Source organism: Aptenodytes patagonicus, chromosome 1 (genome assembly GCF_965638725.1).
Source record: "Aptenodytes patagonicus chromosome 1, bAptPat1.pri.cur, whole genome shotgun sequence".
Lineage (NCBI taxonomy): Eukaryota > Metazoa > Chordata > Aves > Sphenisciformes > Spheniscidae > Aptenodytes > Aptenodytes patagonicus.
The window spans coordinates 95405345-95422871 of NC_134949.1; the positions used below are offsets into that span (position 1 = coordinate 95405345).

The 17527-nt window shown below is 39.3% G+C and overlaps 1 protein-coding gene across 1 annotated transcript in view; it reads left to right on the forward strand.

Annotated features, from left to right (window-relative positions):
• Nucleotides 1–17527, forward strand: part of DCBLD2 (discoidin, CUB and LCCL domain containing 2) — a 57486-nt gene that overhangs the window by 6218 nt on the left and 33741 nt on the right. The window contains exon 2 of the mRNA XM_076349708.1: nucleotides 15661–15888. Within this exon, the coding sequence (XP_076205823.1) occupies nucleotides 15661–15888 (228 nt within the window). The remainder of the gene's footprint in view (nucleotides 1–15660; nucleotides 15889–17527) is intronic.

Below are 17527 nucleotides of genomic sequence, written 5' to 3' on the forward strand. Positions count from 1 at the left end.
GTTAAAAATGTTCTTTCAGAAGCTTGTATGCTGTTACCGTGTGCATCTCAAGCCAGTGACCTTCTAGCATATTAGTGCAGTCTTTAGGAAAATTATTTTCCTGCTACTGAACGGAGATGTTCAGCTTTCAAGATTTGGAGGAATGTTTTCTTACGTTATTCACAGAAGAGAAAAATAATCCATCTCCTTTTCTGCAATTCTGCCACCTGCTTTATACTCTGGGAAATGATGCATTACGTTTTTAATGTGATCTCTGCTGTTCTGTATAGTTTCAGTCATCAGCTAGTTAAGTGCTGCCTTGAATGCATCAGCTTTGATAGCTCAGATAGTTATCAGTACAAATGCAATCCTTTTTGGAATTGCTGCTGGATGTATTGGCAAATGTTTCTATATTGGTTATTTTATCCATATTTTGACAGGTTTTTAAATAAGCTATTGCGTGTCACCCCCACCTTTGTAGCTGCACCCTGTGCTTTGGGGAAGCGGTTAGGATTACCTAGAATTTGTTTTGTAGTCAAAGGATTTCCCTCTCTGCCTGCATTTTCTGATTAAGAGTTGCTTTCAGATTAATTTCTTTAATCAAATATTATGGAACATCCGTGGTCCTTTTTTTTAAATAGTGGTATAGCTGAAACCATTGTCCAAGCGTAGATTGTGGATTTGTTACTAAACTGAGGTTAGGAGGGGTGGGGAGGGGAGCAGTAGTAACGGTGACATAAAAGGCCATGTAGCAACTTGCATTAAAATTGGATCTATAAAATTTTCAGTGCTGTTTTTTATACAGAGTGGTGGGTTATTGTCTGTGAAGCCTGTTCATTAATGTGGTAAGACTGTGAAATACTAGATTTTGCTAAGCTTCATGCTTTGCCTCCATTATTTGAGGCAAACAGCTTGAGCTGTGCTATTCATATTCTATTTGAGCTTGTTGCTTTATATTTGAACACTTTTTATGTTATTTGAATTAAAAATTATACTTGAAAATGTGATAGTGATTTGACATTTGGCCCACAGAATAGCATTGATTTTGAAAATGGCTTTTGTTTGAAGAATTCTTTGTCTAGTGTTTGAAAAAGAAAACAAACCCTGACCCTTGGATGAGTAAGAAACGTTTAACCTGTGCTGTTTCTTTTTGGGCATGTCATTTCTGCTGTTTCCCTGCGTGACCACTTAGTTTCCCTTGGTGAAGAGCTGTAAAAGGGTAACATTTCTTTATGGTAGCTAAACTTTTCAAAAATGAATTTAAGGCAGATAGTTCATACCTGTTTAGCTACCGGTATCTCAGTTACTTCAATCAGTTGGACCTTGGAATTGATATACAGGCATTTGATACTGCTTATGGCATTTGGATGCTTCCTGTTGGCATTTCTTACAAAATCTCTTTGTTTATGGTTGTCAGTTCTGTTTGGGTTAGATTCTTTTTTCTCTGCAAATACTGGAATAAAAATAATTTACCATGAGTTAACAGTCTGTAAGCCTTAGACCAGCAAACAGCTGATGGGTGCTGAAGCTCAGTCATTAGTTATCCGTTTGACTTTGGTAAGACTAGTTGCACCCTGAAAATCAAGCACATGAGTGTTTATCTTTGACAATAAGTGACAACTCATACTTCTAAATATTTCATTGCAAGTTTGCAGTGAGACTGTGATTTGAGTTGACCTCCCTAGATATAAAACAATTGAAATACATTTACAGTAACAATGTAACATAGAATACTAAGCGCATGAGCCATTAGAAGTGCAAGGATTCTTAGCAGCTATTGGTAATCATTTTAATAAGGTAAATCCTTCTAAAGAAAAAGGATTCCTGGAAGCAGAATATGTGTAAATGGGGGCTGAATATGTACTTGTCAGATGTGATGTGCTTGCTTTTAATTTTTGCTAACATGAAGAGGATGTTTTGGCCTGTTCAGTGGTCTCTGTGTAGGATAGGTGTTCTGTATTTTGACCCAGGTGGTCATTATTTTCTTACAATTATTTGACTGCTGACCTTCAGAACCTCTGTTCTTCATATCTTACTGAAAGTACGAAGTTTTAAGTTTTCGACTGAATGAACTTCTGTCCTATTAATAGAAATTCCATGCATCTTGTGTTTGAAGGGTAACACAATTAGGAAAGTTCCAGTTCTGCACCTTTGTTATGATAGCATACATAGCTGTTGCATTAGTAAATGTTTTTGTGTAAGCTGAATAAAGTTTATGAACTTAATTGTGTCATTCTTGGCAATAGTAGTATTGAATAATGGATGAATTCCTTATATGCCATAAATAAAGTAGGTGTATTTTTTAAGAATAAGTTAGAAACAGTTGGTTTGGCGGTTTGGGGGTTTTGTTGGTTTTTTTTTTTTTTTTGCTTGTTTGTTTGTTTTTCCCTCTCCAAGTGTTTAAAGTATGCTAGCTATAGTTAAAAATTCTCAAGATACCTTTAAATCAAGTCTGAAGACTTTATGGAAAGTTAAATTTAATGCAATATCCTAAATTTCCTTTGGTTAGCATCATGACTAGCCAACTGTAAGTAGTTGTGGTATACAAGAAATCATACTTAAGGGCCCTTCTGGTCTTCAGTACTGTGAATCCATCTTTCTGTAAAATGACCTATAAATTAGAATCAGAGAGGTTAAAACTTGACACTTTTTTCTTTTTGAGAGGTAAAGTCTGGAGGTTTTTGTGTGTGTGTGTTTCATTTTGGGTTTTTTTGGTTTTGTTTTGGGTTTTTTTTAAGAAATATTTCTCCAGAGCTTTCTTTATGCCAAAGTTTGTCTTTCATTGGCAAGACTGTATTACATCAGTTTTGTTAATTGTAGTATTAAAAAAAAAAAAAAGAAAATGAGATATTTTCAGATTTTTTTTTTCGTGTTCTGTGTGGCTATCTTTGGTTTTGTTAACATTTTTCATTGTTCAGTAAAAGTTTTAAATAAATGTATTACATTTTAACATTCCTACATTCTTTATGATGCAAAAACTCAATTCAGCTCCAGCAAAATCACAGGAGACTACCTTATTAACCATATTCCAGAGATTATGCATCATTTACGAACTGAAAAATGAAAATAAAATCAATGGTCAGATCATCTATATGCTTTATTAAACATTCCCCTCCCCGCTTTATAACTTCCCTTCTTAATCCCCCCTCTACACCTTCCTCACAGATTTTTGAAGTTCTTCCAAATTTACTTTTAGTTCAAGGAAGAGGTTTTGTCATCCAAGATTGGAGTAGTATCCATCAGAATGATAATCCTGCCAGCTACTGATCTTTGGATCATCAGCCTTGCTGAAATTCCAGTCTTGTGCATGAGGCCACATGGGTTCTCTTTTTTAACTTTTCTTCCTCACAGCGGTTGTTCTGATAGAACCATTTCTTTAAACAATATGCTTATTTTCTTGGTTCTTTGGTTGAAGTGCTGTGGGAGATAGCCATTTGATATATCCTTGAGAAATATTATTGGTGGTGGAAAAGGGACCTTGAAAAGCTTGGTATGGTTCTGTAAATGGTTGTAAGCAGGTAACATTTCTGTCCCAGTTTCAAAAAAGATGATGGTGTAAAAGCTTCCCAGAGTGATGCTGTTAGTCATATTACACTAATACTGCTGATCTTGGTCTAGCATTTAAACAAAGCTTGTAAATAAATATTTTGTAAAATTATTTCAGATTTGCAAAAGGTTAATTATTTTTCATCCCTAAATGTCATTTTCTCCTCATATTCAATGTTCCATTTGTGGTTTTCCTAGACTTAGATTGGGCAATCAAATGTTGCTTAACTGTTGTTGTGGTTTAACCTCAGTTGGCAACTGAGCACCACACAGCCGCTTGCTCGCTCCCCCCGCCCCGGTGGGATGGGGGAGAGAATCGGAAGGGTAAAAGTGAGAAAACTCGTGGGTTGAGATAAGAACAGTTTAATAATTGAAATAAAATATAATAATAATAACAAAAGAATATATGAAGCAAGTGATGCATAGTGCAGTTGCTCACCACCCGCCGACCGATGTCCAGCCAGATCCTGAGCAGCGGCCCCCCGGCCAGCTTTCCCCAGTTTATATACTGAGCATGACGTCACATGGTATGGAATATCCCTTTGGCCAGTCTGGGTCAGCTGTCCTGGCTGTGCCCCCTCCCAGCTTCTTGTGCACCTCCAGCCTTCTCAGTCGGTAGAGCATGGAAAGCTGAAAAGTCCTTGACTTAGTATAAGCACCGCTTAGCAACAACTAAAACATCAGTGTGTTACCACATTATTCTCATACTAAATCCAAAACACAGCACTATGCCAGCTACTAGGAAGAAAATTAACTCTATCCCAGCCGAAACCAGGACAACAGTGAAGAAGAAACCTTTTCAGGTCTCTTAATTGCTGATTCTTGGAGTAGAAGTCGTACTTGTTTCAGTGCCCAGTTGGAGCTTCAGATATTGATGGAGGGGGATAGAAACAACTGTTTCAGCAGTTTTGTCACAGTTCTCTTTATACATCCTATTTTTGTGCTTTTAGTTTTATATTGAGGTGAAACTAAAGTGGCATGTTAATTAGACTTGGCAAGACAAGCAACTTGTATAGCTGCTTGGATGTAAATGTTTTTTGTATAGAGAAACCCCACAGGAATGAGGCAGGTGAAAGATCCTCAATATCTTGAGTGGAAAGGTGAATGAGGAAAGCAATGGAAACAGAAGGTGAATTACAGTGGTGTGATTTTGCTTGGTTACTTCTCAGAGTTAGGAGATTCTGACTCTGAAAGGATAGTTTACTGCAGTGATCTAGCGTGTATGTGGAGTATGTTGTGCACTTACGTTTGCCAGCAAGTCCGCAAAGGTTTTCATAGTTACCAGCTGTTGCATCTTTAGCAGGACTGTAGCCAGTTAAATCTGTATCTGGTCATTTTAACTTTGCTCCAAAATGATTAAGATGTGGGGAAAAACATCTTACCTTGTTCAGTGTGGTGGGAAGAAGCCACTGGTGCTTAATTTTTCTTTTACAGATCCGTGAGTTTTGTGAAACCAGGAAGCCCTGAACCACGTTATCTGTTAATTTCTATTTTTATGCCGTTGTATACAGGTGTCAAAATATGTCTCAGTGTCACAAGGGTGGAAAGAGAGATGCATTAAATTTAATGCTTTGAACACTTACATATGAAGTCCAGTTGTGATCAGTTTTTATCTTTTTCTCAAGTATATTTGAAAACGTCAAATAAAGCATTTTCATTACTTTATCTCTTCATTTTTAAAGAGCTGTTTTCAGATCTGCGGTTCTATAACACAAGGCATCCTTCTTGCTGTGAAGAAATTACAGCAAAGCTGATGGGCAAGTTTAAAGTTCACAGAGAGTTTTTACTGGAGCTTCACGCACTACTGACTTCTTACATGCTCTTGCTATACTTTTGTGATAATTTTGGCACTTAAAAACCAGTGACTCAAGTGTGTAAATTTACTGTCATCTTCCTAATTAATCATCTTATTATTCAGTAGTACATATTGTTTGTTTTATTGATTGTATTCATAGAGGGTCACAAGTGTGAAAATACCTTCCTTTTAAGGGAACATCTACAAGGCAAAATTAGAAATGAATTACCTTTTAGAACAGATTGTGTATTATATTTCATGACGCTAGAATGAAGCCATGTTGTTCACAATGGGAAAACCCCAAACAGTCCCCATCGTAATTTTGGAATTAGAGTTGAAAATGAGTGTTAGAAATTAAGATGATGCTGTATGTCACCTACACAGGCAGAAGGAAATACTGGTGTAGAGATGTGGAGTGTTACTGTTTCACCAGTTGGATGAAAAACTTTAAAGAGGGTTAGAAACAGATATTTAAAGTCACTGTTCTTGGTGCAACTACAGGGTGCAAATAATTCCAACTGTTTTTTGAGGTTTTCTTTTTGAAAGCACCTAGATGCCCCACTGTTCTTTGTTCAGTTACCCAAACCATCAGCTTTTTTCCTGCCGGCTTCTGTTGATACCACAGTAGCCAAACATGATTTTTACCACTGGCTGCTGCTGTCTCACCCTCTCCTCCCTGTCCCTACCTTGCATCCTCTCCATTGTGTAGGCTCCAGTGATTGTTAGACCTCTGTTGACCCATACCCATACCCTTACTCAGTAAAAGGCAGATAGGGTGGTAACCTGGGTATAAAACTGCCATACAGCTCAACAAGGGCACAATAAGCACTGGCAGTGGCCAGGACAGGAAGTCACAGCTGTTTATAAAAGGCAAGATGGTACTGCAGCGGCTGGTATTTAGATGAACGTATGTCACCATGGATCTGCAGTGTAGGCGGCGCGGTCTCATTTATGAACTGATAATGGAAGAGAGAAAAAGATGACTGCAGTGTTAATTTAGCATGTGAGTTACTGGTATGATTGGAGAATTTTTTGCTTCTTTGTTGACATATGTATGACTTGTGAAATTTCATTTGGTCCTGGTGTGGTGAGGATTTTGAACACCTTACAAGAGATTTAAAGCCCATTCTGACCATGACTACTGCTTATTCTCATAGAGTTTTGTGTGACCATGTGTGTGTTATTTTTCATTTCCTTCATCAGCTGTGTTTCTGCTGTGTAGCGCTTAGAGCACTGAAGCACAACAGTGTTTGTTTTTATGAAAGTGTTGGTGCAGATTGCTAAGTAAATGATGTGTCTTGGGAAGTGGGCAAGCTCCGTGTGCCAGACAAAAGACATGAGCTGTCACTATGATTCAGCATGGGCAGCAGATCAGGAGGGCTTCTGCATTATGTATCACTGAACGCAGAGGCCTCTTACAGAATCCTCGTGTAAATCACTTTTCCACCATGGCTAGCCTGTCTTTGTAGGCTGCTTTTGCCTGCATACTATTTAAGCAAGTCATAGCTGTCCCTGGGGACTTACTCACATCATTTCCCTGACATCAATAAGCAAAAGCTCTGCAAAACAGTCTTATACAGCTGATCTTTCTTTTCTGTTCTTTTGAAGTAGTCAGTTTGGTTAGTACATGATAGCAGAGGAAGCGAATGTCTTACCTGCTCTGATGATTTAACAGTTTGAGATAATTTGTTTTAAAATGTTACCGTATTTTTGGATGTTAAATTTAGCAAGGCTGAGTGTTACTCTTTTGTGTAAAATTCGGTGGCTGAAAGCTAAGACTGCATTTCCAGAGATGGCGATTGAAAAGCTGTGTGTACAGATGAAAATAATAAAGTGCTAATTATCACTAGCCTAGCATGTGGCTAGCATTATAAATGAAAACAGTAAAATTTTGTTGTAATGGCATCTTAAATTTTGTCCTTTTGCTATAAGAGCAAGAATCAGACTCTGTCTCCTCCTCCCCCCCCACTACTAAGCTGCCAACAATTTGAAAGGCAAAATGCTTCTTGTGCTTTACCTTTTGTCCTGTTCCTATCTTTGTTAAACCTCAACCTGTAATTTCATTACCTTTCTAAGGGTGCCCCACAGCAAGTAAATCAATCCAAGCTGAGACAACTGTAATCCCACCTGCCCTCCTTTCCTTGCCCTACCACTGGCACAATGAGCTGCCTTAGAGAGGTGAGTTGGCTGAAATCTAACACTGTGCTGTGGGAATGGGTAGGGGCACTGGTTCGTCTTCAGCCAGCTCAGTTCCTGAAGCCAGTGCGCCGCTCTTGTGTGACTGGTCTTCCCAGGGGAGGGATGTTTTCTACATTTCTGGTTGTGATTCAAGGTTGTTTAAAATGCAAACACAGGCTGGCAGTGCTGGTGAAAGAAGCAGTTGCTGGTGTTTCCCTACTCTCACACTGTCCTATCCCTCTTGTCGGGGAAGGCACTGCTGCATGTGCACACTAAAATAAATTAGGGGATTGCTCTAGGTTAAAACTAACACCTATTTTTATCTCAAGTCCCTGGTCTGGTTTACCATGTGGCTGCAGAAGTGTTTACCTCCAGTACCAGAAGGGGTGTGAGAACAAGTGGCCAAAAGCGAGAGGCAGACAAGGCTTGCTTTTGTCTGTGGCTGCACTAATTCAAAGTGCCTTCAAGTGTTTATGGACCTATGGCCTCACTTGTGGAAGTGTGGGGTATTTTATGTTGTGAAACATCTGTAATGGGATGAAATGCTCAAGCTAGTGTGTTACTCAGGCAAATAAATGGCGTAAAGATGAAGGTGGATTGTGTGCTTGTTGGCTTGTTCTGACAGAGGAGCAGATTCCTTCCTGAAGAACATAGTTCTGTGGATTTTGGTGGAAACAGAAATGAGTTTGGAGGGCACAAATAAGGGCATTTGAAAATACCTGAAAAAGCTATTTAGAACTTGATGTCTTTGTGGTCTTAATTCCTCAGTGTTTCTTATTCATGGAACTGTTTTGTTGGTTGTGTAAACTTTCTTGCACACACTGAGAAAAGCAAAAACTAGATGCAGTGTCTTTTAGCGGCACACTGATAAAGAGCAGGGAAATGCAGAGCACAGGAGCTAAACAGAAGAAGAGAAATTATAGTGGTGCATTGAATCAGAAAGAGTTGTGTATTTGGAGTTAAAATGAATGCTTTAAAATATCTTTTTGCTTACATAACTAATAGATTTGGTTCTATCTTTGTTTAGTTAAGAAAGATTTAATTACATCCTGTATGTAGTTACAAACTTACAGAAAATCATAGCTTATATATGTAAAATCTTCTCAGGAAACCCACTGGTTAAATTAAGTCTGTTCAAAAGGCAGTGCCACGTGTTAAAATTGAGATCAGTGTTTTGATATGCATCAGTTATGCCTTATAGACTGTAATCTTAAACTGTCTGATGTCTTTATTTTATCATTCTCTCTTCTCCAAGTAAGGAATGGGAAAGCATTCTCTAGTCTTAAAGATTAATTTTTAACATGTTTTGGTAGTGAGAACAAGATTAGCAGTCACTAACAGCAGCCAATCTCAGGGGGAAAAAATTCTGATTAATTGACTTCAACAACTATAAAGAATAATTAATCTTTTTTGTGGGTATTCATAGAGTACTTAGCACCCACTCCTGCATGTGCAGTGTCCTCTAATTTTATTAAATTTCGCATTTTCTTCTTATCCAATGCATTTTGGTATATTTGTGTTAGTTCAAGTTTTGTATTTTGTTGATGTAAAGAACTTGGGTATGAGAAATCGTTTTAAATCATCTGCACGATTGCATCAGACATGAGCGTGCCATTGCCCGGGGGTCATACGTAATCTATCAGGATAATTCATCCAGACTGCATTCAAAGGCGCCTGCAGAAGAGATGAATGGTACTCCTGACGACAGCAGTCTGCTTTCCTCTACCGGCTTCTTAAGAGGCACCCATGTTTCTAACACACGTTTTGATGAAGAGCCAAGCTTATTCATGTTTGCTGTGAACATGGTCCTCAAGACACATGAAATTCAATGCATATCTGCAGACCTTCCAGCAAATGTCAGGTGTAATGTGTATGTGCAGGTGATCTGGTGCTTCTGTGAAGAGCTTGATCTGTTCTGCAAGTGCAGTAGGTCTGTTGTGTGACAGAGAGGGCTGAAAGAAAGCAAGAGACTGGTTGAGCTGTGTGTTGACAACAGAAGTTGTCAGCCCGTTCAGGAATAATTAATGTAGGAATTGACGTCTGTCTCTTCTATGTGTTCTCAGATATTCCACTCTCGTGCACACAGATTAGCAGAAGCAAAAGATTCTGTGGCACTTAATTAATGACTTCCAAATGAATGAAGTAGCGAATGCTCCTATATATGTGGCTGTAGTGCAAAGAATTGTACTTTGTCTTTTTCTTGGAGAAATTGCTGAGTATTGCAGATTGGTCCCCTGATACAGGATGTATGTATGTATCTCTGGAGTTGATGGTATTTATACAACTTTGGCAGAAATGATGAAGCACCACTTACATAGGCTCAAGAACTACCCTTTTATAGTACCAATAAAATAAAATGAGGTTTCGTTGTTCTGCAAGTTTCACTGGAAGTACGATTTTTAGAAATTCCCAAATAGCTCCTGAATGATGCTGCTGCCCTTGGCAGACTGTATATTGCATGCCGGACATGCAATGGTAATCTTTAAAAAGTGTCTGGCACTTCTGCTATCACTAACCTAAGTGAAACACACAACAAAATGAGATCTAAAATGTCCAGTCAGAATGAGCTACTTTTAAAAATTGACTTCATAGTAAGATGATGCTGTAGATGGAGTTCAGCACAACTTTTTTTCCTTTCCATTCCTTTCTAGTATGATTTGACAGTGGGTTCTTTAATATGGACAGATTAGAGGTGTATTTTTCCTTGCATGTTTTCAAGAAAGCCTACAACAAAAGGGAGATTTGAGATTTGCATTTCCATTAAATTGTGTGAGACAGATTAGAAACTTCTTCCATCTAGCCACTGGAAACAAGACTGATTGTTCCAAGCTACAAGGGGAAATTTGACATTTCTTAGTGATGTGTCTTTAAAAGAAAAGTCTCAATGTCTTTTTAAAACTTACAATATTTTATTTGCATTTCATCACCTAAACGTGTAAGAGTGTTTTTGGAGTTCTTTTGCTTTTCTCATCAGGAAGGTGTGCCCTGTTCATCATACAAACGCAGTGCCGGTATTATTTCATGCCTGAGACAGCTGAACAGCAAACAGTGAAGAGGATGGTTTAAAGAAATGTTAGGCATGATCTTTTCGACTTTTAACTGGAGGAATTTACAGAAAAAGTACTGTTTGGGTCAAAGAAGAGACCCAAGCTCTTCTTTGTCTTTGACTTCCAGCAGCATAGGCTTAAGATGCAGAAGTGTGGGGAAGAATCAAAGATACATAATCATGTGCATTATTGGTATTCCTGGTTGTAAGAAATAGCATTTGTGTGGTTACTGCATTGCAATAATAGGCCCATTGAAATGAGAAATAATTAACTACCAAGTATTCTAGATCATGCAAGCATTTTTATTTTCCTTAAAATGCACTCAGAGCAATGTATCTGCCCATACAGGTGAAAGCTGCTATGATTTCATGTTCAGAAGGCCACTGTATTAGTGTATCTGCATAATATTTTAAATCTGTAAATGAGTAAACAGTTGCTTGCCCCTGTCACAGGATAGGAAAAGCACAGAACTGGTTAACTGGCTCATTGTTTTTATTTAGGACATAACCTAAAACTGACTGCTGCTTATGTTGAAAATTAATTTTACATGTCTCAGTATAAAGAGTTTTGAAATAGTAGCCACAAATATCACCATGACTAAAGACCTAGTATATATTTGTTGTTTTTATTGTTGTTAATATAATAAGTTCCATGTATTTTATAATGTGTGTGAGTACTTGCTTGCAAAAAGCCAGTTTACTAGCAAAGGAACCAGTATTTTTCTTGACAGTTAAGCATATTGTGACTAATAAGGAATCTGACATTTAAATGTTTACTAACTAATGAACCAAGACCATACAGGTTTTGAATGATAAATCTTGCACTTACTCTTAGGTTTATAACATGCCTTTGGAAAGAAACCAGGATTAAAATGATACCCAAAACATACGGTTTAAGTTACCTCTTTGTAACACTGGACAATTGTGTCTCATGTATTAGAACAACAGTAATTTAGGAAAGTAATTTATCAGCTGTCACCCAAATGGAAATAATATTTGTCATGGGATGGAACAAAGTGTTTTAAAGCAAATTGCTAAAATTGGATGAAGAAAAACATGGCTAAACAACAGCTTTACAAATAGAACTTTTGGTTTTACTGAAGCAGATATTCCAGTTACCTCTTCCAAAGAAGATGCATCATTTTGACTGAAGACTGCTAGCAAGAAAAAAAGCTGCAGTTTGCATGTGTGTGTGATTCTGTGTATACCAGCAGCACTTTAGCTTTTAGAACATGCAGCTATCTTTCAAAGTGCTCAGATTATAAAGAGAATAGGTTTTGTTACTAGAAATTAGGTGCTTTTGCAAGCAGATTCATCAGACCTAGTAAAGTACCACAGTTTATTTTTCCCAAGTCACTTCGCTGCATTGGACTTACTTTTCCATTCAGTCTTGCATGAAATACATTTAAGAATTTTGAAATTTAGTTAAAATTCTTAAATATGTGTACAATTTTTGTCCCTAAAGCTTAGCTTACCTTTTCACATTTTGTAGAGGAACTACACATACTAATAAGTCTGTAATATGAAACACTTTCAGACTGACACTTTTAGCTGTCAAAACATCTGTCAATACAAATGATGTTGATCATTGTGAATTTCTAGAGTGTGAAATCTTGATGTAATATTAAATCTGTTGTAATTGCTTGGTAGGAACTGTATACACAGGCATGAATTTTGAAGGGTAAAATGGACCTACAGATAATGAATGTATTTGGAGTGGTGTCGAAGACATTTTTTTAGCAGCATATCTAGTCTGATTTTTGTCTTTGCTATTTTTGCTTACTTTACTTTGTTCAAGATCCTGAAAGGTCCTGATTGCTTTTAGGATAACGTGTACAGATCTCTTTCATACGATCTCTGGACCTTCTAGTGTCAAATCTTGAAAATGATAATGCTGTTCCTTGCCTACTCATTTCATAGAATCATAGAATCATTAAGGTTGGAGAAGACCTCTAAGATCATCGAGTCCAACCGTTGACCCAACACCACCATGCCCACTAAACCATGTCCCTAAGTGCCTCATCTACACGGCTTTTAAATACCTCCAGGGATGGGGACTCAACCACTTCCCTGGGCAGCCTGTTCCAATGTTTAACCACTCTTTCAGTAAAGAAATTTTTCCTTACATCCAATCTAAACCTTCCCTGCCGCAACTTGAGGCCATTTCCTCTCATCCTATCGCTAGTTACTTGGGAGAAGAGACCAACACCCACCTCGCTACAACCTCCTTTCAGGTAATTGTAGAGAGTGATAAGGTCTCCCCTGAGCCTCCTCTTCTCCAGGCTAAACAACCCCAGTTCCCTCAGCCACTCCTCATAAGACTTGTTCTCCAGACCCTTCACCAGCTTCATTGCCCTTCTCTGGACACGCTCCAGCACCTCAATGTCCTTCTTGTAGTGAGGGGCCCAAAACTGAACACAGTATTTGAGGTGCGGCCTCACCAGAGCCGAGTAGAGGGGCACGATCACTTCCCTACTCCTGCTGGCCACACTGTTTCTGATACAGGCCAGGATGCCATTGGCCTTCTTGGCCACCTGGGCACACTGCCGGCTCATGTTCAGCCGGCTGTCAACCAGCACCCCCAGGTCCTTCTCTGCTGGGCAGCTTTCCAGCCACTCTTTCCCCAAGCCTGTAGCACTGCATGGGGTTGTTGTGGCCGAAGTGCAGGACCTGGCACTTGGCCTTGTTGAACCTCATACAGTTGGCCTCGGCCCATCGATCCAGCCTGTCCAGGTCCCTCTGCAGAGCCTTCCTACCCTCGAGCAGATCAACACTCCTGCCCAACTTGGTGTCGTCTGCAAACTTACTGAGGGTGCACTCAATCCCCTCATCCAGATCATTGATAAAGATATTGAACAAGACCGGCCCCAAAACTGAGCCCTGGGGAACACCGCTCGTGACCGGCCGCCAACTGGATGTAACTCCATTCACCACAACTCTCTGGGCCCGGCCGTCCAGCCAGTTTTTGACCCAGCGCAGAGTACACCTGTCTAAGCCGTGAGCCGCCAGCTTCTCTAGGAGAATGCTGTGGGAGACGGTGTCAAAGGCCTTGCTGAAGTCCAGGTAGACCACATCCACAGCTTTCCCTCATCCACTAGGCAGGTCCCCTGGTCATAGAAGGAGATCAGGTTGGTCAAGCAGGACCTGCCTCTCATGAACCCGTGCTGGCTGGGCCTGATCCCCTGGTTGTCCCACACGTGCCTTGTGAGCGCCCTCGAGATGAACTGCTCCATAATCTTCCCCGGCACCGAGGTCAGGCTGACAGGCCTGTAGTTCCCCGGATCCTCCTTCCGGCCCTTCTTGTAGATGGGCGTCACATTGGCAAGCCTCCAGTCTTCCGGGACCTCCCCCGTTAACCAGGACTGCTGATAAATGATGGAGAGTGGCTTGGCGAGCTCCTCCGCCAGCTCCCTCAGCACTCTTGGGTGGATCCCATCTGGCCCCATAGACTTGTGAGTGTCCAGGTGGCGTAGCAGGTCGTTAACTGCTTCCTCTTGGATTATGGGGGGGTTTATCCTCCTCGCCGTCCCTGTCTTCCAGCTCAGGGGGCTGAATACCCTGACGAGAACTGGTCTGCCTGTTAAAGACTGAGGCAAAGAAGGCATTAAGTACCTCAGCCTTTTCCTCATCCTTAGTGACAAATGTTCCCCCCGGCATCCAATAGAGGATGGAGATTCTTCTTGGCTCTCTTCTTGTCATTAATATATTTGTAAAAACATATTTTGTTGTCTCTAACAACAGCAGCCAGATTGCGTTCTAGCTGGGCTTTTGCCTTTCTCATTTCCTCTCTGCATGACCTAACGAGATCCCTGTACTCTTCTTGAGTCGCCTGCCCCTTCTTCCACAAGTGGTAAACTCTCCTTCTTTTCCTGAGTCCCAGCAAGAGCTCCCCGTTCAGCCAGGCCAGTCGTCTTCCCCGCCCGTTCTTCTTACGGCGTATGGGGACAGCCTGCTCCTGCGCCTTTAAGACTTCCTTCTTGAAGAACGCCCAGCCTTCCTGGACCCCTTTGCCCTTCAGGACTGTCTCCCAAATTTATTGGGAGTCCCATTTCATGGGACTAAATTCAATAAATAGGCTTGTTAGCCTCCAGTGCTAACAAAAATAAATCAGAGATGTTATGAGGCTTATTTTGTGGGGCTTACGTTATTGCAGATGTTATTTTGTTGGATGTGTCCTTGTGCTCAGGAATACTTTGTTTCACCTTGATACAGTAATTTATGAAAAACCAGTGATCATGGATGTTACTTAAAGAACATTCTTATTTCCAAAACAACGCACAAATTCTTACACTTCTTGTACTACATACTGAGGGAAATTAATGTCTAGCTGTTGAGTAAATAGATTTATCAGTTTGCTCTTTATAATTTGATTTTGAGAATACACAATTTGTGCTATTTTTTCCACTTGTTAAACAAGTCTTCTTTAGTATCGTTACTGCTGTTTCAAATTAATACTCAAATGTTAGGTAGAGGGCTCCAGGTTGGAGTTGTAATTTAATTTGTTGCACAAATCCAGAAAAATTGAGCATGTTCTCTAAAGAGCTGTAAGAATTAATTACTGCATTAAAATTGTGGCACAGTAGAAAACAATGCACTAGCAGTTTGATGATGGTCAGACCTGGCAGGTATTTTCAGTAGAGTATTTGCTGTCCATTGTCTTCCCACTTCTGTTCTTTTTCATCGTGTTGTGAATACAGTAACAACAGTAAAACTGATGTGCTCTTGTTTTATTGGTGGGTTTCTCCCTCCTTTTCAGAAACTGTTTTCTTCTGTACATAGGTATTGAGGGAACATGAAATAGCAGGGACACTTTCTGTACTCTCTGTGCAATGTTTTAAGTCATTATGGATGAATTTTTATCTCGTTGAGGAAGTTGTAGCAGCTCTCTGGTCACCATGATGAGAAGCTAAACGTTAGGCAACATTAGTTGAATGGTATTTTCTCACAATTGCTGGTTCATCTGCATGCTACTTACCTTGGAGTTTTGTTGCAACATGATTAGTATGGTTAAAAAAACAACAAATCTTATACCACTGCTAAAACCCAGGATGACTAAATCACCAGTGAAGCTTTGAAGATGAACGCGTGTAACTGGTTTATTTTTGTTCTTTTGTAGGTGATGGGTGTGGACACACTGTTCTGGGCCCTGAAAGTGGAACTCTTGCTTCAATAAACTACCCACAGACCTCTCCCAATAGCACAGTTTGTGAATGGGAAATTCGTGTAAAGCCTGGGCAGCGAATTCAGCTCAAATTTGGCGATTTTGATATTGATGACTCAGATTCTTGTCATTCCAGTTACTTAAGAGTTCACAATGGGATTGGCCCCACCAGGACAGAGATAGGTAGGAGCTTTTATTATTGGTACTTGAAAGCTAATGTCCTTTATAGAACTTGGATATACTGTTGGTACTTTAGTTACTTTTAAAATTTCTCCTTGTTTACCTGCTCTGAGCATAGAGTAGCTACTAGGTGTATGGTATTAGTTAAGTTCTTTTTTATAGCCCTAGAAAACTGTTATAATTCAGTTGGATTTTGGGCAGGGTAAGACATTGCCTGAATACATCATACGCTGCTTTGTACAGTGTGGATTTTGAGTCTTATGAGAAGTGATGAAAAGAAGGAAGTGTTTGTTATTTACAGGAATCTCAAATAAGGTAAAGAAAGGAATTTTAGTAATTCTGTTATCTGAGTTGTGTTTTTCCTGAGCTTCATATCAAGGAAACTGCAAAACTTTGAGGAGTGCTGTGTGTACCTCACCGCAGTAGAAAAACAGCCATCAGGGACCAGTTTTAGTAAATTTACTACTGATAGTACTGCTAGAAAGAATAGCTAAGGAAAGATTCTCCTGATGCTATACAGGTCTTTAGTACAGGGAGGGAGTACACCTACAACTGTAACTAAAAATAAAAGTGGTAAAGAAAACAGTAGTCTGATTGTCCCTTTCTCTGGTGACGTGCTCATTTCAAGTACACTTACCATTGTTGCTCAGCAAATGAACTCTCTGTTTGGAATGCCAGAGTATTCTTAATTTAATTATTCTTAAGTAATTGCATTTTATTTACTGTTATTAAAGCATATGTAAATGTCTGTCTTCTTGACACAATTCCTATATCCTAAAAATGTACTGAAAAAATGATGGGTGATAATGATAACAGAACATCCTACATTTTGTTCGTGCGTACAACAACTAGATGCTAAATGCAACACAGATCCTATAATATTCTTTGATTCTTCAGATTCGCAGAGGAAACTCCACTGTGATGTTGTTTGTTTGTTTGTTTGTTTGTTTGTTTTTTCTCAGACATTTCCCAGTAGCTTGCAAAGTTCTTGTAAGCAGTGGAGAGGGAATTGCAAAACTATGAGGATCTTTATTTAAAAAAAAAAAGGCAAAAAAAAAAAAAGTGTGTGTATATATATATATATCTTACCTGAAATGCCTTTCTTTTTATATGGAATAGCTCTGGTTTGAGCTGTTCATCTTGGTGGTATTAAAGGATGTCAGGCTTCAAAAGTTGTGTAGTTCAAATATCCCTCATCTTCTGATAATGTCCGTAGTTTAATTTTTGTCCTCTTTAAGAAGACAAATTGAATTTCATGACTGTAAGGCAGAGTTTTTTTCAAATAGAAGTGTGACATTATCATCTACATCAAGGTATATGTAGGGTTTTAAGACCCTTGTTTGCCTAAAACTCCAAATAAATTGTCATTCTTCCTTCACTAAAATTAATTGTTACTGTGCAGATTAATTTTACTTTCTTTCCTAAAGCTTTAATCTGGAGCGAGAGAGATATTTACTTCACCAAGATTGCTTTTGTGCAACTCAAATGCCGATCCCACTAAATTGAGTCTTTTTATAAAGAGGCTAGTGGAATGTTAGCTTTGTTAACCCTCTTTTCCAACTGTTACCTAGGTAAGAGTGTGTGAAAATAAGTATGTGCTTGGAGCCGTTGAGCGAGACTTGGTCTAAAATAGGAAACGCTG